This window comes from Ceraceosorus guamensis (assembly GCF_003144195.1).
Source record: "Ceraceosorus guamensis strain MCA 4658 unplaced genomic scaffold IE81scaffold_12, whole genome shotgun sequence".
NCBI classification, from domain to species: Eukaryota; Fungi; Basidiomycota; class Exobasidiomycetes; order Ceraceosorales; family Ceraceosoraceae; genus Ceraceosorus; species Ceraceosorus guamensis.
Window position 1 is genome coordinate 180,879 of NW_020290007.1, and position 20,964 is coordinate 201,842.

General features: G+C 56.9%; 4 protein-coding genes across 4 annotated transcripts; 2 read left to right on the forward strand and 2 right to left on the reverse strand.

Moving 5' to 3' along the window:
* The first annotated feature begins 5,647 nt into the window (after positions 1–5,647).
* Positions 5,648–7,345, forward strand: IE81DRAFT_29598 (hypothetical protein). Its single transcript, XM_025512122.1, has 2 exons — positions 5,648–5,659; positions 5,767–7,345. The coding sequence occupies exon 2, from the start codon at positions 6,096–6,098 to the stop codon at positions 7,101–7,103; it is 1,008 nt and encodes a 335-aa protein (XP_025371462.1). The 5' UTR covers positions 5,648–5,659; positions 5,767–6,095; the 3' UTR covers positions 7,104–7,345.
* A 1,787-nt stretch (positions 7,346–9,132) lies between these two features.
* IE81DRAFT_29629 (hypothetical protein) lies at positions 9,133–10,077 on the reverse strand. The gene is made up of 2 exons (XM_025512132.1): positions 9,947–10,077; positions 9,133–9,635 (listed from the first exon to the last, which is right to left on the reverse strand). The coding sequence occupies exons 1-2, from the start codon at positions 9,951–9,953 to the stop codon at positions 9,187–9,189; spliced, it is 456 nt and encodes a 151-aa protein (XP_025371463.1). The 5' UTR covers positions 9,954–10,077; the 3' UTR covers positions 9,133–9,186.
* A 1,438-nt stretch (positions 10,078–11,515) lies between these two features.
* IE81DRAFT_321459 (GTP-binding protein YchF) lies at positions 11,516–14,014 on the reverse strand. Its single transcript, XM_025513347.1, has 6 exons — positions 13,306–14,014; positions 12,746–13,218; positions 12,360–12,457; positions 12,054–12,288; positions 11,795–11,968; positions 11,516–11,711 (listed from the first exon to the last, which is right to left on the reverse strand). Exons 1-6 carry the CDS (start codon positions 13,664–13,666, stop codon positions 11,670–11,672), a joined length of 1,383 nt encoding a protein of 460 aa, XP_025371464.1. The 5' UTR covers positions 13,667–14,014; the 3' UTR covers positions 11,516–11,669.
* Positions 14,015–14,622: 608 nt separating this feature from the next.
* IE81DRAFT_29758 (hypothetical protein) lies at positions 14,623–19,629 on the forward strand. Its single transcript, XM_025512161.1, has 6 exons — positions 14,623–15,199; positions 15,312–15,363; positions 15,448–17,628; positions 17,703–18,790; positions 18,863–19,238; positions 19,324–19,629. The coding sequence occupies exons 1-6, from the start codon at positions 14,836–14,838 to the stop codon at positions 19,400–19,402; spliced, it is 4,140 nt and encodes a 1,379-aa protein (XP_025371465.1). The 5' UTR covers positions 14,623–14,835; the 3' UTR covers positions 19,403–19,629.
* The last annotated feature ends 1,335 nt before the right edge of the window (positions 19,630–20,964 follow it).

The window sequence follows — 20,964 nt, forward strand, 5'->3', positions numbered from 1 at the left end:
TGAGTCTCGACATCGCTTTGTACGACTGCCCGACCGCCTTGCTAGGTCTGAGGGGGATGGTACCAATCTGCTCTGGATCTCTCGCACCCAAGGCATGTGTGACGTACGCGGCTTGCGCCTTGTCCCGTGTCAGGAGCGCCTTAGAACAGCTATCCCAAGCCCTCAATAAGTTCCTGGCTCTGTACGGAAGACTCGTGGTGGAGATAGATCGCCTGAGCATTGCCATGGGAGATCAAGCCGGAGATTGGGAGCCGACCGCTGCTTTTGCCTGATGAACATGCGCAAGGGCGTGGCAAGTCTCTGAGTTGACATTATTTGGCACATGACTGTGCCTGCAAGCGACAGCAGTCCACGTCTCCGGTCGTACTCAATCTGTTGTTGAATGCTTCTCTGTATCACTTGTGTGTGATTTCCAGTGTCTGTACACTCGCCCGAAGTCACTCATGGGGAAGGTGCTTGCGTTTCAGAGCGAAAGAGGCAGAAGCTAGGGATATGAGGTCGTGGCTTCAACGAAAGAGCAATCACGTGTCAATCCAGTCCTCCCTTCAAGACGAGATAGGTTGTGGGTCAAATTCTCTTCCCCCAAAGATCTGATTTGGCTTATTGCAGCCGCCGTCATTGACATGTTCTTGCGCTGATCCACTCTCGTTCGAGGGTCGACCAACTAGCCGCCCTCCATACCAGACCACGTGGCCTGATCAAGCTCAGACCCGCATGAATGCGATCGCATTCGCGACCTTTCGAAGATACTGGAGGGGACGGAAAGAGCTGCCGGTTGCTTGGCCTTGTTGGCAATCTGAGTGTCGCTGCAGCGCGTGTCTTACTCTTTCTGCATCAGAGACTAGGCGGCCGCGGCAGTGTGTACGGTCACTGCAAGGTCGGACATGAAAGAGACGCATAGGTCCTTTCCATGCTCTAGTCGATCAATCACAAACAGCGAGACGATAGACGAGGTGGAGCAAGCCACATGATGCAATCTGCTCGTGCAAGAGCAAGTGCATGCAGTGCACCTGCACCTGCACCTCTCGAGTGCCGAGAGCAAAGCCAGGACGCCTCATGCAACGAGCCTCGTAAAGGGACAGACTGGTGAGCCTCGTGTGCCTGTCATTGACTACGTGCGACAAGAGAGGAAGAAAAAGTCATTGACGCTTGCCTGGCTCTCTGTTGCGGTACTCAAGCATTCCCGTTGAAGAGAGGGCTACTTAGCGTGCGAGGGGCGCGTGGGCCTTCTGCTCATGCCGGGGTTCAAGGCCTAGGCGGAGGGGAGACGCAAGAGGGAGGCAAGTGCGCAATACTACTGTACTTGCTCGAAAGGAAGGCCAGCACGGCACGAGTCGCAGGCCGAGACTTTCAAGCTGCCGAGACAGCGGGGAGCGGGACTAAAAACACGGACCATTACACAGCTTCACCAAACGCGGCTCCGAGCGCTGATTACCCTAGGCGTCGTGCGGCGGGATCGTAGTCGCTCTCAGACTAGTCGGAAAAGCGCGCCAACTCTTCGCGTGCCGCTACTGCTGTGTATTTCTGCGCAAGTAGTGTACAACTACCACTGTACCAGTATACTGGCAGACTGTAGCACCCATGGCGGGCGGCGCCATTGATTGTGACTGACTCGGTCATGTCAAGCACAAATCCTGAAGCTTCTTCCTGGACGATCTGCCGCTAGATTAGCATCGAGACTAGACTGGCCAGGGGCTGGAGCGTCGCCACCGCAATCTTGCGCTACGCGACCAGTTTGGAGTCCATGAGCAAACAAGGCAACAAGCCTCCCTCGCTCGTCCAAACTCGCGGGACTAAATGAGAGCGCCTCCAAGCTTAGCAGACAGCCGCTATCTCTACCATATACGCATCGCCGCTCAAAACAGCAGCTCAGCTGTTCTCGATCGCGATGCAGTACAGAGAATCCGCATTACAAGGCTCGTCCTTGCTCTTGCGCACCCACTGCGACGGAGTTGCTGCGACACCAGCGCAGCTCTCTAGTTTCCAATTGCGTCTCCTTGTCGTCTTCTCCTTCCAAGTGTCGAACCAAAGTACGCAGCTGCAATGTCTACTTCGGATGCAAGAGGCCCGCTCTGCTAGCTTGCATGGCGTTCCAACGCACGCCTTAGACAATCGAACGTGGTCCCCGGAAGCGTTCGGACAGAAGCGTTTTGCAATGATTTGTTGCACTTCTGGTACAGTACAGCAGCGCTTCACAACGAACACCCGTCGTCCTGCTGAAGCCAGAGCTGGAGGACCAGAATATGCTTGGCATTGCATAGCTGGCGTGCAAAGGATACTTCCAAATGTACACTCCGATTGTCTTCTCATCCTGCTGACCATGAAATATCATTCGTGGATTCGCCAAAGAAGGAGCACTTTCATTCCTCGGCAATCACGGCGGATTGCAGGTGCCGAGGTGAAGTGTTGACCCAGACGGCGATGCAACGATCGAAGAGCTCGCGCACAATCAAGCCACGGTGGCACATCTGTCTCGGAGCCGAGCGCTCCCTGTTGGCCCACAACAATTCGCGCCCGCTGCGGTGTGACGGCCAGTCTGAGTGCAGCGCTCACAGATCATGGCTTGATGCGGAGCTTCTGCGAGCGCAAGAAGAGCTGCATGGGGCCGGACACCCAGAGCTGCATCATGTTCGATTCGTAACAAAGCAACCCGGTGGCCGCTGGTTGGCCTCTCGCAGCAAATGTCTGATCCCACACAACGAGCTGGAAATCACACAGACTGGCAATGCGTGTCACGATCGAACTGACGGCTGAAGATTGTGAAGGGAGAGCGCAGTTTGGAGCAAACTATGGCCGATAGGTGCTCACGGGTCGCCTTTCTCGGCCCCGATGGCTGTGCGAAGTGCTTGCGAATGTATGTCCGACTTCTTCGGCCGCGTGTGCCATTCACGATTGTGGCGTTCACGACCACCTGCTGGCGTTTCTGATGGCGACCGCGTGCTTAATCAGCGAGCTGATGCCAGACATGTGGACGATCGGCCGCGCGGGGGAAGTTGCAGAACGACCGAGCCAAAGGCAATCGGCAAACACCTCATGAGTGCTCTTTCACTGCACGAAAGTGGCAGCCAGACCTGTATGCGGCATCGCAAGCTCGCTCATTTCGCCACATGTAAGGGAGCAGCGGAAAGAACCTTACTTCGCGGATCCACCTGCGCAAATTTGCTGTGGGCGCGCGCGCGCGACACACGAGCTCGAACTCCGCTGCATTCATGAGCCTGGGCACCGAGATAAGCCCGCACCACCAGCTAGTAGAGTAGGATAGTAATTGGAGAAGTTTCCCGAAGCTGCATCCCCTTCTTCCACTTTGACGGTTCGCCAAGGTGCTCGCTCCTGAATCATGATCGCTGCGGAGTCCGGCGTAGGTCAGGTTGCCCCTCCTTTTGTCCGAGGAACGAAAGACCGTAATTGGATTGCACGTCGGCTACGGCGGGATTGCCGCCGCGGAAGGCTTGATGCACATTCATCAATGCTTTTGATTAGGAGATCGTCGATCGATCGATGTACTGTAACAAGGCTGACAGGCGTCTGCAGAGGTGATTGCCAAAAGTGTATCTACATGTAGTATGTACATAATTTTCACGATGCTGCGGAAGACCTCGTGAAAGGACTGATAATGCGTGTCTCTGCGTCCCAACTAAAACCTTGCCTTGTCACGCTCATGAGGCTGCATGACGCGCGGTAAATTAGTTGGCTACGTGGAACATCGTTACAACAAAACCCAAGGCTACATATCCGCCCTCACCGCTGATCTCTTCTGCAGGCCTCAAAGCTGCGCTAGAGCTGGACAGCCTGATGAGTCTCGTGATGCCAGCCGCGCGAGCCAGGATGGACTTGATTCCCGCTGGTCCTACCCCAGTGGGACGATGGAATGGGCTGACAGCAGCAGCTCGGCTACGTTGCTACGAACCAGCGCGCAAATCTCTGCAAGCCACAGTCAGAGTCGGAATGAGTCAGGCGTCAGAGCAGTCTAAGCTAGCCGGTTGAGTCTGCAACTGGAAAGTTGGTCCGCTCAGTTTGAGCACCGACACGAGACACGCAGTCACAGTAGTAGTTGCGCGTAGGATGCGGTCTTTATACTCAAGACTCACTGCACACTCGTAATCTGGATGTGCTGTGGGCCGTGGCGACTTGAATTGCGTTCGCTGGTACGACGCTGCCAGATCTTGACGGTGGCTCGGACGATTGTTTCTGTGCGGGCGGGCGAACTCTAGGAACTCTGAGCAGTAGGCCCTGATACTGTACAGTGTGCACCCGCTGCTGGCCAAAAGCGTGCAGCGAGCTACATACAGCTCAGCACAGGCCCCGCGCAAGCTTTCAAGTCCCTTTGCAGCCTCCAGCAAACATTCTTCGCGGCTCCGCACATTTGGCGACGCTAGTGCTGGGTTTCTGGGTCGCGCTGCTACTGTCAGGCAAAGCATGAAAAAGCCCGAGGCGCGCTATGCACGGTGCCAGCGGGAGCTTGCCCATGCGTGGTCCTGTGCGTCGTGCAGAGGCGTGCACCACCCATCCACCTCGAACCATGTTTGTCATTTCCTCGAAGCTTCACCTGAGTGTCATGAAGTCAGACCGTCCTGAGAAGCAAAGACTGATGCAGTCGCATGCGATCTCGATCGCTCATCTCTGAGACCATCGCAGCCCACTACCTCTACGGATACGTGGATCGCTCTGTATGCTGCCCGAGACGATCCCATGCACCGCGCAACTCCTGTGCAGGCAAGACTTTTATCGCCAGACTCCGGTCCAAGCGCGATTGACCCTGGCCGGCCCTCGTCCTTTGCGCAAAGGAAGCGAGGCTGCTGGCTCACATCACCCACCCGGAGCAAAGTAGTACCTCCTCGCCGAAGTCTTGCTCTTTGCTCCCAGACGAGGACTTGTGCCGCCGCAACCCATCACAGCCACTCTGCAGAAACTACTTACTCTTGACCAGCACACACGACCTGGCGACCCAACGGTACGGTTGAGCGGGATCTAGCGCCCCCTAGCTATGAGGTCTACCGCCAGCATCTACCAAGACACAGCCGTACCATTGAGCTTCGTTCCGCGGCGACTTCAGCCGTGTCAGCTGTCGAGAGCACTGGGCTTTCCGGCCTGTCGCAAGTACTGGAGTACAGACGTTGCATCTAAGCGTGACCTCGGCGTGCTTGTCCATTGCTATTGCACAGATTCGCATCCCTTCGTACCTTATCAGAAATCCTCCATATCCCTTGTCGCCTGCCTGTACCTTGCTATTCTACTCGACTTAGATCTCACCTCTGTCGAGCCCCGCGTGCGATTGTCCGCTGCAGCTTGGCGAAATTGGGGCTAGAAGAAGTCGCGTTGCGCGTCCAGCGCTGTAATCTTCGCGTCCAAGTTTTCCCAACCCTTGACACTGCTTCAATCACGTCCTCATCGATCGACGAGACATTCGAGATCATCAGCACGACCAAGGGAGCTCACAAGGGGGGCGACACCGACTCTTACAAGGGCAGCACACTGTAGTCTTTACAATTAGCAATCACTTTGGACACAGCGACGCATGGTGTACATCCCCACAAATCCCGTCCAACACCTCCAGATTCTGGATCCCTCTTTTGTTGCTCCTTCGCCTTGTACCTAGTGTATTGCCTTCAGCGGTCAGCTCCCTCTCCACCTCTATCGCGCCCAAGGATTAGCCAACACGGTGAGTCTTGATCTGCGACCATCTAGGGCGGCCGCTCGAGACATCTCTGAGCTTCCCGGCAAGGCGCGGGATAGGCTGCTAACCACCTAGAGCTTCCATTTCGGCAGGCTGCACTACTCTTGTGGACTTCAACAACTCCCGACGCTGTCTGCGTACTTTCTTTGCGCAACCCGAGTACATCGTTACCAGCAGCGCGTGCTTTCGAAAATCCTCCGGCCGAGCGGTGACTCGCTCTTGATCTGCCCACGTACCTCCCACTAGAGGCATCACTGGCGCGTGCTAACCCTATCAAGTTCACCAACGCTATATGCTTTGAACCGCATTGTCTTCAACCGTAGAGCTCGCCAGCTCGAGGCGCGCGACCAGGCTTAATAGTGCCTGTCCAAAGTCTGCCTTCTAAGGGCAGCTTCCAGCCGCATTAAGGATCAAGCGACCAATGAGCTGGCCACAGCGCAGCCCGCAGAGAGGCCATGAAGCAGAGCGGCGACTTCACGGAGCTTCGCCGAGTCTTCGAGACGACCAAGCACCGGCGCGGCCAAGTCGACCTTCCGAAACCACCTTTGCGTCCACAAGTTCCACTGGTTCGGAGTCGCGGCCACCTTCCTTTCGATCCGAAGCATCCTCCTTTGAAGAGACTCCAGGACGTGGTGGTAGAGACGCCTCGGCTAAGGCTGGATCTTCCCGTCGTGACCTCGAGGCTTTGCGACCGGCTCCACCCAGCCACCACTTTTCGCCTTATCCGCCGAGACCTCCAATCATTGGTCGCGCTGACCGTAGCGGCGAGACTCGCCCCTTACCATTGGGGGAACCTGGTGATCACCACCAATCGATAGCGACTTCCTCGCACCCAGGGCGACCCCGCGCGTATAGCGATCTCGGCGCTCCAGATGCCGATCACTCCCTGCACTATACCGCTCGTGAGGCTCCAAGGGACGTCTATGAGAACCATCAGAGGTCGCTTCATCAGTCTCAACGCATTTCTCCGCCCAATCTCTCCCGTGCTCGCGAGCCTCCCTCTTACTCTGCGGCCCCGACAGGCCCAGAGCGGTACACACCCTCAAGCGACGCGTTCTATCCGAACCTTCGGCACGGCACATCAAATCAAGATGCACGCTACTCGCCTCCAAGGAGTTCCTTTGCTGGCCCCAGAGCAGGCCCACAGGTAGGCCCCATTATGCCACCAAAACCTGCGCAAGCGTCCTCACAGTACGCAGTGAGAATCTCGCACACCAACTCTCCCATTTGCAGTAACTGCCAAACGACTGCAACTCCTCTTTGGCGCCGAGACGGCCGAGGTGGTCTGTTGTGTAAGTGCCCTCATCGTGTGGCTGACACCCATCAGCTGCTGTGTCTGCCGCTCATTTTTTTAGCCCTTACTTCTCTCAAAGGCAACGCCTGTGGTCTTTTCGCCCGAGTGAAAGGTCGTTCGAGACCAGTGAGGTGAGTTTGCGTGCGGTCTCTCTAGACCTGATGCCTTCTGTAGACCTTGCTGACGCGTAGCACCGCTTGTGCTGACGGTGACGGCAGCCTGAAGACAGACGTGATCAAGCCCCGAGCGCGGCGCAGCAAGCTCCCCGGTGGTGGCCCAATTTCGGGGGGCGATGCTGGTCCTTCACGCGTCGGCGTCAATCCTCCGGTACCTGGTGATGGGCGGAGTAGTGTAGCCGCGGCGGCTCACTACGAAAGCGACATGCGGCCTGGTGAGAGTAGAGCGATTGAAGCGGATCGCTCCCGCTCGAGTTATCGCAATGCGGATCTGCCTCCAGCTCTGATGAACGACTCTCCACGCTAGTGAGTAAGGTCAGATCCTAGTCTTTCACCTCGTAGGCCGAGTTGACGCGGCTCTATCTGCCATTCACAGTCGGGAACACCAGGCTCACCGTATAGACCTGGAGTCGAGTGCTCAGTATCGAGGCAGATCCAGTGGCATGCCGACGGTACCCTCCTCGTTCGATCGACGCACCCAGACGCTACGAGGTCCGGTCCCTACTTCCTCGCGACCAACCGAGCTCGACAGTGACTCACGAGACGCAGTGCATCCAGGTGCACATCGGTACAGCGTAGGCCGTACAGAGCCTGCTCGAGGCATGAGTGGTCAGGGCCTCCGACTGCCCTTGAGCTCGCCAGACCAGCAGTCAGCCTCGAGGGCTTCAGCTCTTGCCAGCGAACGACACCAGGCATCTTGGCGGCAAGCTGAAATTTCTGCGGCGTCGCAGCTCCCGCCAGCGCCTCAGTCTTCAATGCACTCAGCCCCCACGAGCTCGTTGCCAACACCACCGCGCTTTCTCAGCCGCCTGCCCCCCTTGCCGTCTCCACCTGCACCAGGGCCTTCGATGTACGACCAGCACCCAGCCCTCCCTCCACGACTGGGTGCTTCTCGCGGCGATGGCGCTTCCATTGTCAACACTGATCCCAAGGATCGGTATAATCGGTATGAAGCAGTTCGCCGACCGCTGTCCTATCCCTCGGGAATGTCGGATCACCCAGAGATCGACATGACCAGCATGAATGGAAGTATCACTGCGCCGCCACTAGAGCGACTTCCACCATTGTTGCAAGCACTTGGGCGAGCTCCCTCAGATTGGCCAATAGAGCGCAACGATGCCCGTGGGTCAGGCGCGCGAAGAGGAGATGCGCCGCATTCACCGGGTGTGTCGCCACTCCCTGCTGGGCATCCCGAACATCGAGCTGATCAAGCCAGTGATGGGAGGTCGCCTCTGATCATGCCACCTCCGCCAATGCGCGGCCCGATGCGCGCGGAGGGAGAAAGCACCACGCTCCCCCCCTTGGCACTGCTACATCCTTCCGCTCGTGCTGGAGCCCCGCACCATCGTAGCCCCGAGAGCTCTTGACCTCACGACCAGGACCTCACGACCAGCATAGACCCGCAGCTCTTTGACGCGCGCAATCGTCGATTATCAACAGCAACGCCAGTCAAAGCCCTCGCCGCGTGCGGTGCTCTTATATATATATAGCTGCATCGCAGAGGAGTCGGAAAGCAGTCTATCGGCGCTCCAGAGCGACCGCTAATGCTTCAGGGGGGCAAGTGCCGCGAAGAGCACCGGAATGCAGTTCCGCGGACCTTGGCGGCGCAAGGCATTTGCGTCTCAGATGCAAGAGGGCTGAGCTGCGGCCAGCGTCGAGAAGCTTGTCGCTATGATTAGCTCAGGCACATCCAGCCGGTCCTTTACCGGCTCAAGTTGGAGACTCGTGATTGAGGCTTGCAAATCAAAGATGCGAACACGAAAGGCGCATCTGCGAGCGCCGGAGACGCCTGGCAAGCGCGGGCTGGCTGGATGGAGCTGGGTGGAGTGGTGGATGTGCGGGATTGGAAGAAGTACCGAGCGCTGTCCAATTGTCGTGTACACTAGGCGTTACGTCCAAAGCAAGAGCAATGCAATGAAGAATCGCATGGCTTGACACTGCGTGCTGATCGCAGCCAGACGTGCTGTGTAGCCTGAAAGCCCGAATGCGACAACGACTCACTTAACACCTCGCGAAGTGGCCGTTGCAGTCTACGCCTGCCATCAGGAGACGCGTCCGGCTTCCTCTTTCTTTGTCTCCCTCAGACTCGACGAGGTCGAGCGAAGAAGGGTAAGTTCGCTTTGCAGCGAGCCGCGACCTGGGTCTGGGTTGCCGTTTCCTAGTGCCTCCTCGCGCCCATGCTCCAGCGTGTATGAGGTTCGTGGGGTGGCGACCGCTCGTGGCGGCTCTGCGCGTCGGCTCGCTGAGTACCGGCACTGCCAGTCAGAATAAAGTGCGCCAAAACAAAGGGTGCCTGTCGTCGTCGCGCACCGCAGGTGAGTACAGCGAGCGCGCAGTCGAGGACTACCCACAACTGTCCTCTTGTCAGCCTTGGAGATCGCTCCGAAATATCGTCGTCGTACTGCCCGGTGGTATCTTGTTGGCGTGCTTGCAAGGTCCTGGCCGGCGAGTAGCCTACGCAAGCACAACTTTGGTATCCTGCTGTCCGAGTCTGGGTAGAAGGGGGTCTGGCGAGGTAGAAGTGAGCCCATGAACCTGACGGATGTTGAATGGGTATCTTGACTCCCTTGAATCATTTTGTTGCGCAGGTTGATCTCACATTCACCATACATGACAAGACGAATCGAGGGCCCACCCCCGTGCATGCTAAGCTGCGAGGCAGGGAACTTGCAGGGTCTTCCCAAGGTTGAACGCGACGGCAATCGAATCTTTGCACCGCGCTGAGGCGCTGAGCAGGGCGCTGCCCTTCACAACACCCACAACAAGACTCGATATATACACCTTCTCCACTTCCACACTCACCGCGCATCTTGAGTCTTCTGCACCTAGGCGAGCAGCTCCGAGTTCCAACCTAGTGCTTTCCTGTTTCGAATCGTGAAACGTGAACAATCAGAAACACAACAAGATGTGCGTGCAAGCAGGCGCCCCCTGTGCCGTCTGTCAGAAGTGCGCGGTCATGCCATGCTTCCTTGGCACATGTGACCGGCCTCCGCTCAACAAAGCTCGTGCTGTGTCAAGCAGCGAGGTTTGAGTCAGAAGAGTGTGCGCAGTCAGTGAGTCGAGAGAGAGAGGCTGCAATGCAAGCACTGAGAAAGTTTGGACAAATTTTGGCGCCAATTCGAGCTTAGCGTAGATATTGCTCCTTTGCCGCCGTGCTTGTCAAATGCTGGGGAATGCGGGCACAGCACGGATGTAACGGAACTTTCTCACACGTTGATTGGTCATTGCAATCACGAATGGTGATCGATCGACGGAGGCGTGTTTACTGTGAGAGCTCGGCTAGACCGATGTCAAAATTCGCGAACAAGGATGAGCTGTCACAGATGCACTTTAGCTCTATCAAGACGCAAAGGTGCTGATGCAGGGGCTACGAGGCACAATCAATGATTGCAGCAGCAGCAGCAGCAGCAGCAGCAGCAGCAGTAGCAGCAGTAGCAACGATTCATGCGGGGAGGGACTCGCTCAAACGACACAGACTGTGTGCGCTTTGATGCCATCTAGCGACGTGATTTGATATTTGGTCGGCAGCAGTGAGGCAAAGCATCAGTCATTTTGAAGAAAGAGGCCAAAACATGTGTCGAAGCCTCGAGCATCCGTACCGATGTGGTCAAGAGCACATGCACTCACGACTGGTCATTCTCTGCTGTCGAAGCCGCGGATGCGCAGAGAAAGGAGGGCCGCGGACTTTCGTTTGGCGTGACGTGGACGTCCACCCGACTCCGATCGCAGCGATTGAACGGCACGTGCTGGGTTGATTGCGAAGACGTGTCGGCATTGCCAGCACGGGCGGTGCATCCGTGAAACGGGCCGGCATTTCTTGGATGATGTGCCATCTTTGGTCCCTTTATGCGGCGTGCTAGGCACGCTGATCAAAGAATCACAATGCGGTCACAAGTAGCATGCGTACAAAGCGTGTCCCCGCGAAGAAGCGCTACCAGATTTGCTGTCTCACGGCCAGCAGCCGGCGACCTAGAGACAGTGAGTCAAGAGTGAACGCGGATCGCCGCAGCCCTCTCAAGAATCACCGCTCTCAGCGCCGGACTCGCGCGAGCGGTTTGTCCTAAAGGTCCCCCAAAGGAACGGCGATAGTCACAAGTTGTAGCAGTGAGATTGTGCATCGTGATGTGCAAGCCCAGCGCAGCCTGCAACAAGCGCCTGCAATCGTGAGGACTGCGTGCGAGAACTGCGGTGCTATCTCGACTTGAGGTCTAGCTCCCCGTCCAAAGACAAGACCTCATCATCATGTGATCTAACATCAAATCGGACAACTCAGAGCAGCAACTGCTCCTTCGATCCCCCTAGCACTGGGTCAGGACGCTCCCGCGAGATTCTCGAGGAGAGAAGCGTCACATGAGTAAGAACTTGGGTAGGCGAATGGACAGAACATTTTGTACGTGTTGGGCAGCGTTTCAAAATGCACTTGCATGGCATCACGATGCGATTCACATGGGATACAATACAGTGTAGAGGAGCTGTAGCTCCGCACTCGCCACCTCTGTCGAAATGCCTGCATGCGAGGAGCAGACTAGCCACCAGCCTTCCAGTACGCAATATCACCATCCACCATCTAAAGGGGCATAGAATCAGAAGGGCGATCAATCACGACATAAAGTCGAAAGAAACAACGTCTGGGCAAGCAGCACTACTCACCTCGTAAGTCTTGCCCTTTTGGTTGTACTTGCCTGCTGCTTTGACTGCTCCTTCGTTGCCATGCTCTTTTAAATCGTCGAAGCTCATAATTTCACCACAAACGAACTTTTGCTCAAAGTCTGAGTGGATCACACCGGCGGCCTGGGGCGCTTTGAGACCTTGTCTGATCGTCCACTGCACAACCCATGACAAACCGGACGTCAGTGAAGATGCTCGGGCTGAGGCACACTACGAGGTGCGAGGCAAGTGTGTAACTCACAGCTCTGACCTCATCAGGTCCACATGTATAGTACTTGATCAAGTCAAGTCCCGAGTAGCCCGCTGTGGTAATCTTGCCGAGGGCACCAGTCACGTTGGGACCAAGTTTCTTGAGCTCTTCGGCCTCGGCGTCAGGGCTGCCGAGAGCGAGCAGACGTTCTTCCAGAGCGACGGAGAACGGGATGAGCTGATCACCCTTATTGTTATCCTGGATCCACTGGTGAATTTTGGGCAACCTGAGGACCAAAAATCGGACCCCGTCAGCTCCCTGGGACACTGATATACTATTTGCGAGGCAAGGACGCACCATTTATTCTTCTTCCTAACGTAGTCCTTCTCGCTCAGGTTGACGAGGTAGATGACGGGTTTCGCAGTCAATAGCTTGAGGTCGTTCAACAGGTCGATCTGCGTTTACTTTCGGCGTCAGCAAATTGCCAAATTGCCGCCGGGTGTGCATCACCTTGGCTCGAAACGCGCCCTAGTCCTTCTGCATCGCGTATCAGATTGTGTATCTTTTCTCATAAGGGTTGATGGCCCCTCGACGAGCTGGGTTAGATATTTCGAGGGTCTCAAGTAGCGCCCTCTTATTCATCATGCGTGTGTGCTGATCTGCCATCAAGGCGTCTTGCCTCGATGCCGTTCCAAGTCTCCTTTTCGCCCTCTTTCGGCTGCCAACTGCGCTGCACCACTCACCTCTTTGTTGCCCCAGTCTCCCTTTCGCACATCCGTATTGTCCTCTTGCAAGAGCTTGAGGGCTTTCTGCATGGTGGCCAGATCTTCCTCTTTCCTCTTCTTGTCCAGACCCGTGGCACCTCGGACGACTCTGGCTTGAGCCTCGATGCCTTTCTCCACCCATTCTATGTCCTTTAACCTCAGCTCTGTGCTAATGATTTCCATATCTCTCAGAGGGTCCACATCACCTTCGACGTGAATGACTTCTGCATCGTCGAATGCGCGGACGACCTGGAAGATGCCGTCCACAGAGCGAACGTTGGACAGGAATGCGTTTCCTAGACCGGCACCGGTCGAAGCACCAGCAGTCAGGCCTGCGATATCGATGCAGGTCAAGAAGGCCGGAACCTGAGATTTGGGCTTGTATTGGTCGACAAGCCACAAGAAGCGCTCGTCGGGCAGCGGCACGCGAGCTTCTTCTGGCTCAATAGTAGCTGCGAAGGGGCGAGATCGAGACCTGACTAGTCAGTACAGAGCAGTGCGCCGCAGCTGGTGTAGGAATGTTATTCCCGAATACACACCATATGGGAAGTTTGCGCTCTTTCCTAGGTCGCACTTGGCGATGACGTTGAAGAGACTAGATTTGCCTACGTTGGGCAGACCGACGATGCCCATCTTGAGGTTGTTGGATGGTCGTCCGAGCTTGGCACGCTCATTCGCCGCGAGCTTCTTTGGAGGCATCTTGGCTGGACGTGTAGATTTCTTGACTGCAAGTGAAGCGGTTGGTCTCAAGAATGCTTGCGAACGTGACGAATCGCTGAATGAAATGCACCTCACTTGGGAAGTGATCGAGTATATGCGACAGATGCCGGGTCGAGACCCTGGAGCGCTTGGTCTGAGTCCTAGCGTGACAGCTCTATGTCGTATGCTGCTATTGACCATCTACAGGGAGGGTCTGACTATATCCACGATAGCTCCGAGGTACGAAGCAAGTTGCTCAATGATAGTCGTAGCCGTAGTGCTGGCGTTCGCTTCATGCCTTGGATGACGTTTGCAATACCGTGCACGGCAGCTGAATGGCATCGCTGGCCTGCACATCTGCGTTTCGCCGTGATGACTGGAAGAAGCTTTGACCACGCACAACAGCTATATAGCCATGCAAGGCTGGTGGATGCTCGGCTCCACGTGGCTTCTGTTCTCGATTTTTAGCGCCGAACGCCGTTCTGCTACATACAATGGTGAATCTTGAATCTTGAATCTTGAATCTTGAATCTTGAATGTGAATACAGCATTAGCAATCGAGCAGCAGCTGGCGGTGACTGTGACTACACGCGGCACAGCATATAACGTGGCGCGTCAAATCCATGATGGCTGCTGCGTGCAGCATGCGCGTGCGGAAAGCGCGTGCCGCGGAGGCTACATATTCGTGATTCAATTTGTAGCAGCCAAGGCAACGCGGCGCACGCGACGGAGGCTGGTGTGATGCCGCACCTATAACACCAGCAGCACACCTCGAGACTTGAGCCCCACGCGAAAAAAAGGAAATCCGAGCCAGAGCGCGTGTTATTGTGCTGCTCAAGCTGCTGCTGTACACGCGCGCACATCTACTCACACTGTAGGTCGCGCAGGCGGCGAGACGATGAGAGCGCGGCTGGGCGAGGCAAGCGCAAGCCTCCACCTCCATATGCGGCGCCGCGACCGCTGTATGCCCTTACCCACCAGCACGCTTTCCTTCCAAGCTTCGCATCACGCGCGACATCGGCCCCGACCGCTTTCCAGAAGAAGGGATCACGTTGATTCACGAATAAACAAGCAACAGAGAAGCAGACCAATCGGTCGCTCTCACAGCAGACGCTGTTTGGCGAGATCCGCTCAACACTTCGTACACTGTGACTGCTTGTTGCTTCCACAAGGTATCGCGTCGAGCGCGAAAGCCTCGCCCAGTTCACCAATCACAACCGAGGTCGTAGCGTATGCCGCCCATCGTGACTTCGACAACACTTTTGTAGCAAATGATAAGCCGCAGCTGCATCATTAGGTTAGCTGACTACAACTAGCACTGTTGCAAGACGGATGGCAGTCGCTATCAGTCGGAGGCGATCAGATCCACGATGAGCGACGACGCTGCAATGCCTCCACCCCCACCGCCGGCTCACATGGCTACAAAAGATGCAAATACGGCCCGAGACCAGCAGGAACTTGGGCATGCAGGAAGTCCTGCGGGGAGCTCGATCGTATCGAAGGGAGAGAATGGAGCTGGACCTCGCGAACCCTCGGGCAATGGACGTGCTCCACCTAAAAAGCAGAAGAGAGGCTCCGTTCCAGGAGGTGCTGCCAGCTCCACAAATGGCAAGGACAGCAAAGCTGATACAAGCACTGGAGATGGGAGTGCGCCAGCTGGGCCACCTTACATCTGTCCCACCTGCTCGACAAGCTACTCGCGCTTGGAGTACCTCAGGCGGCATGAGCGAAGACGTAAGTGCTACAGCAGGCGGGCACATCCTGCCAAGCGGTGCGCAGTAACTGGCCCAGCATCACCGCTGATCAACTCGCATTTCGCTCCTATGTCGTCGATATGTGACGTCAGACGCCGATGAGCGCCCCTTCGTGTGTGATTGTGGAAAGGGCTTCTCAAGGAGGTGAGACAGGCTGCCTCGCTGTGCGGCCATCGACTAGCGACGCGCTGACGCAGTCTTCCCGTGACCCCATCAATGCTGCTACAGTGATGTGCTGTCCCGCCACAAACGTCAGTGTCCTGTAGCACTCGGTCACGCTCCACCAGAAGATCCGGCCACTGCCGGAGCTTCGAAGCAGGCGAAGCCCAGGCGCTCGAACAAGAAAGCAGCTGCGAATACCACGTCAGCTTCTTCGGCTGAGGCGCCGGCAAAGCGCGAGGATGACAATCATCACCCTCCAGGCTCGACTCAGGAAATGTCCATCGCCGCACACTACGACGCGGATGCTTCCGCTGCTGCCGGAGCTGCTGCAATTGCGGCAGCTGCAGCAGCGGCTCACGCTGCCTTGGGTGGACCTCAACCCAACAGCTTCCCCTTCTCAGGACCATCTCAGCAGCCTGGTTTCCTTCCGCCACCCGTACCGTACGGCGCAGAACAAATATACGAAGCGCGTGGCTATCCGTCAGGTGCTCTCAGCGAGCTGGGCGCCCCCTTGCACTCGCAGGTCTCGGCCCTGAACCCTTCGCATTCGCAGCTGTACCCACAAAGCCCCGATTCCAACCACGGCGGCTTGGGTAGCCAAATGTCATCCCCTCGCTTTGCGTCACGCGACATGAAACGGCACGGGAGTGGAAGCGGATCGCGGTTTGGTCTGCGCAAACCTTCCGCATCGCTCGATGTCTTTGGTAGGTCCACGAACGGCGCTAACGCGTACAGCGGAGATTTCTGGGACGCCATCGAGGCGGCAAGCAAAGGCGAGGGGAGGTCCAGCGGTTCCAACACGCCAAGTCGGACGAGGACACTTCCGCCAAGCAGCTTGCCAAACTCGAATTCGACAAGCATGCATGCCAGCGGCGCATTTCCCTTCTCAATGCCTGGCAACGAATTTGCGCAAGCGCCCCCGAGCGCATCGGCAATGAGCGGCGGATCCCGTGCACCAGCACCGAATCTTGCGACTTTGGGCATCGACGGAGGCCCGCCTCCACCCGCGCCTGCTCCAGGAAGTAAAGAAGGGCAGCGGTTCGGCGTCAACGGGCCTCTCAGTCCCTTTGGCTCCATCGCGCTTTCGAGCGGAATGAGCCCGTACTTGTCCGCCTTTTCGAATGCGCGAGACACGCCACACATGTCGTCACCTAGTAGAGGAGGACCGGGCACTCCTGGAGGTAGCGCCAACATCTTCGAATGGACAATGCGTCCGCCCGCAAAACCCTCAAGTTCCCGTCGAGACAGCTCCAGCACTCCTTCTGGTAACGCAAAGAGGAAGCGGGAAGATGGCGAGACAGAAGATTCGAGAGCAGCGTCATCCCACCTCTCCGGTGCTGCATCGGTTGATGAGTCTTCTTTGGAAGCCGATGCAGCACAACTCTTGGAGACGCTGCGTACCCTTAGAAGTGGTGGTGCTGCGTCGACGACCAGCACCGGTAACGATGGTTCGGATGCGCAGCGCAAAGCTCCGGGCCCTTCAGGTGCTACAACACAGACAAATACCGGTGGTGTTCCGACTATTGCAGAGCCGCCTGTCACACCCTCGTCCACTGGCGTCTCTCATGATTCCACCCTCAGTCATGCGCCTCATGAGTCAGACGCGAGGAGTATTGGCCCTGAAGCGTTCCTCCTTCGACTGCAAGGCGGAGCTCAGGAAGGTCGCGCAGGCTTGCTCGGACCGGACTCGGCCTATACGAGGGGTATGCTTGGCACTCCGATGGCGAGCACTGCGGGCGCCACGCACCCTTCGGCTGTCGTGACGCAGTCTCCGGGCACTCAGTCACTCTGGGAGAGCCTCGGCTTGAATGCCGTGTCGAGCACACCAATGAGCGCAAGCGCGAGCGCTGGTGGGAGCAACCTCGGTTGGCTAATGTCACCAAGCATCCAGCAGCTTATCAGCACCTTCGCAGGCACGCCAACTCCGGGAGACGGAGGCAGCTACTTCTCGGGCGCTAACATAGAGCCGTCATCGCATGAATATGAGGACCCGCCCATCGAATCGATTGAGCCTTGGCCAGAAAATGCAGGCGAACGAAAGAAGGATGCGGAAGCATCTGCAGTGCAGCGCACAGGCTCCCAAGAAGCGGCGGCAAGACGAGCGAGTCCGACTACGATGGCGCTCGAGAGGGTGTTTGCAGACATCAGCAATCCCTTCTACATCCCCCCGGATCTGTTCCGAGCGTGTTACGCTATCACGCATTGGCAGCTCCCTTCCCTGACGCGTTTGAGCATGCTAGCGCTACAGTGAGTGATGCACGCTCTTGTCAAACGACTTTGGAGGTTTGGCTCATTGTAGACCGTCTCGCTTTGGAAACCAGCTCTCAACAAAATCTGCTCAAGCACTTTCCTATCGTGCACGAGCCCACTTTCCGCCTCGATACCACTCCAGGATGCCTCGCGTTCACGCTCTCGATGCTCGGATGTCACGAAGCTGGGAGGAGGTGGTGGGCCGGAGAAGAGGTCGTGCAGCGTGTAGGAAAGCCTTGGCTGGCAGCACAGGACGCTGATGCTTGGCAGACGCCGGGGAAGCCTCTCGTCGACGAGGAAGATGGCCAAGAGCTTGTCAAGGCAGTCGTGATGCGCGAGAAGACTGACATGTTGGCGCGCAACTTTGCAGCTCGCGCAAAGACCGAGAAAGATAGGGTCTCCGTCGTACAGTCATTGATGCTGTACTACGCCAACAACTTTTTGTCACCGGACCTCACTGTGCGTCGCTCTGGAGCTCGATCGCACGACGCGGTGGTCAGTCTCGCTCGAGATGCGGGTCTGTTCGACCCAGAAGCCTCTCACGCAAGGAGAGAAGTCCGATACAGCGGAGATGACGTGGTCCGCACGACGCTAGGCGAAGCGTCCGATCTGGCTTTCAGCTACTCTTTCTTGCCCACTTACCTGCCAAGTTGCACTGATGAGGAGAAAGTCTGGCGACGGTGGTCCGAGCTCGCGGGCCGACGCCGCACCGCGTTCCTTCTACTCGTCCTCGACACGGTTGCCAGTCTCGACACGAGTCAGTCGTTCGCTTTGAGGCTGGAAGAGCTCGGACACCTTCCGCTGCCAAGCCCCGACACGCTGTGGCGCGCTCCGAACGCCGACGCGTGGAGGCGTGCCCTCAACGCGTATCGGGGACCGACGTTCGACGAGTCCATGTTTGACATCTTGTCGGGCGATGGCGAGGAGGGTGTAAGCCCTGGCAAGACCCATCCTTCGGTCTTTGGCCCTCACGGTCCTTTTGCCCGCCTCGTCATCGTGAGCACGCTCCTTCGGGGCGTGCTACATCTGCTCGAAGGCCGCACCCTCAAGGTGTCCACCCCATCGCCGTTGGAGCGCTGGATGCAAGGAACCGAGCGCAAGACAGTGCTCACTGGAGGCCGGGGTGGCATCGATGCTCAGGTTGAGATTTTCAAGCGTGGTGAGTTTGTGATGCGAGAGGAGCCTGGCGCGATACTCCTCTCACAGCTTTTCTTGCTTTACGGTTTTACAGCACTTGCAAGGTGGCGGAAGGCTTGGGATATGGACGACCTTTGCCTGTGCGCTTCTGGGCCAGCAGGCCGAGCCAAGGCAGGTCATGCTCCGGATGCCAGAAGACCGTTTGGCGAGAACGTCATATTTACAGCGCAAACGGCGTCGGGAGCTACACCACTTTGCGACGACGCCTTGCCGTTCTATTGGCTTGCGCATGTGCTGCTGGGTCACGTCTCCAGCCCTACGACGGCGCTGCCACGCCGTTCGCCTTCGCCGTCACTTGCAGATCAAAATCATCGCGGCAACCCTGCAGAGTGCCTCGACGCAGACGACTCCGGTGGTCAGCCGAGCAAAGGCAGCCCGGATTTCCGTTCGATGCTCAGATTCGCGAAAGCGTGAGTGCATGAGATGGCCGTGTCAGCATACTCTGTTCGACAGCATCGCGCTGATGGGGTTCTTGGGTAACTTTCCTGCTCGCAGCTTTGTGCAACAGGGTGAAGGCGCTTCGAACACGTCCAGCGAAATCGAGGCAGAGCAAGCGATTCGTAGCGCAGCATAGTTTAAACCAGCGTGTGCCACGTCATCCAATGGAACAGTACTGTGTGCAAGCTTCTTCTCAACGTTTGCTGATCATTTGCCTTCCTGCAAGGTAGACTCGACACGATCGTGCCGCGCAATGCTTCCCCCGGCCCTGTGCATTTTCCTATCGATGCAAGTTCACCTGTTCCAATCTTGTACCTTACTACTCCTTTCGCAAGCAACTGAGCCTGTCCTTTATCGCTGGTGGAGCCTACGCTGCTCAGGCGTCACGACATGCGAGCACAGTCACTTCTCGGTCGCGAGGGAGACTATGTTCTTTGTTCGCAGGTCCTTGTTCCAGAAGACTAGGTATGCTTTTCGGAACTGGCGCCCTACGTAAAGAGAGACATCGCAACTCAACAGAACCTTCATCCGCTAGTGAATCGGGCACTTAAAAGCCAGGAGAGCGGAGATCGGGAAATTTAGCCTGCCCCTCTTGTTCCAAGGGGGGGTTCAGCTGTAGTGAGGCATAATTTGAGTATCATTGTGATTCTTCCGTGCATGCGAACTGGTGTACTGTACGCTTTCAATGTGTTTGCGTCAATAAGTTGCGCACTCTGGAAGGCCGCGCCGGAATCACGAATCATGCATTCACGTACGTTGTGGCATCAGAAGGCCGGCGTTCAATGGCGTCCGTCCAACTTGTACACCACAACCCTCGGGGCAAGGATGTCCTATCGTGAAAGGAATGCCGGCGAGTGTGGAAAGTGAGTGAATGGACGTGTCCAATTCGACCTGTGACTTGCATAGCTGTGTTTCTTTGGATTGTGATTGTCACCGCTATCACCTGTGTAGCTCGAAAGGTGCTGCTGGTAGGCACAGCGTGGCATCTCCACGGCATGCCCATCATCGATGCACAAGCTCCTAACTGCGGCGAACCCTGCCGATGCGATTGAGTTCGCAGCCGATGTGTACGTGTGACGGGCGCAACGTCTGCCTCAGCGCCGCGCCCTGCAACGACGCGCGGGCTTAGAGGCTCAACGTTTTGCATGTCGAAACATAATTTACTCGTCAGATTTGATATTTGCATGCCGGTATATAATATACATATACGTACAAAGCCCGCCAGACGGCCGGGCATGGCTGATGAGATGCACCATGCGCGTCTGCCGAAGTCGCACCATCAGTCAGCAGTCATAATCGTGAATTTCGTTCAGCATGCAGTTGAGTCGTGAGTGTCCGTTGTGCGCGCGCGATTATATGGCCGTCTGCCGCCAGCTCGCGTCGCACATCGATCAGCACCACCGCATCACGGACCAGCGCACGCGGTGGTTGAATGCCTGCGGCTGCATGCATGCGCCATGCAGTGCATAGCTAGGCCTGCGCGTTGTCTGTGCACCTGATGCACGCTCCATCGTCGCAGCCCGGCGTCCGCGCGCAAGCACGCTCGTCTGCTGCTGTGTGCCCCTTTTGCAGCTCTGCATAGGCCGCAACCGCGAGCTCAGGCCAGCTACTGTTGCCCAGCAGCATCAGCATCCTTTCCTGCATGCTGGATGGCGAGGGTTCGTTCGCTGCACATGCAGCATCATATACCGTATGCAT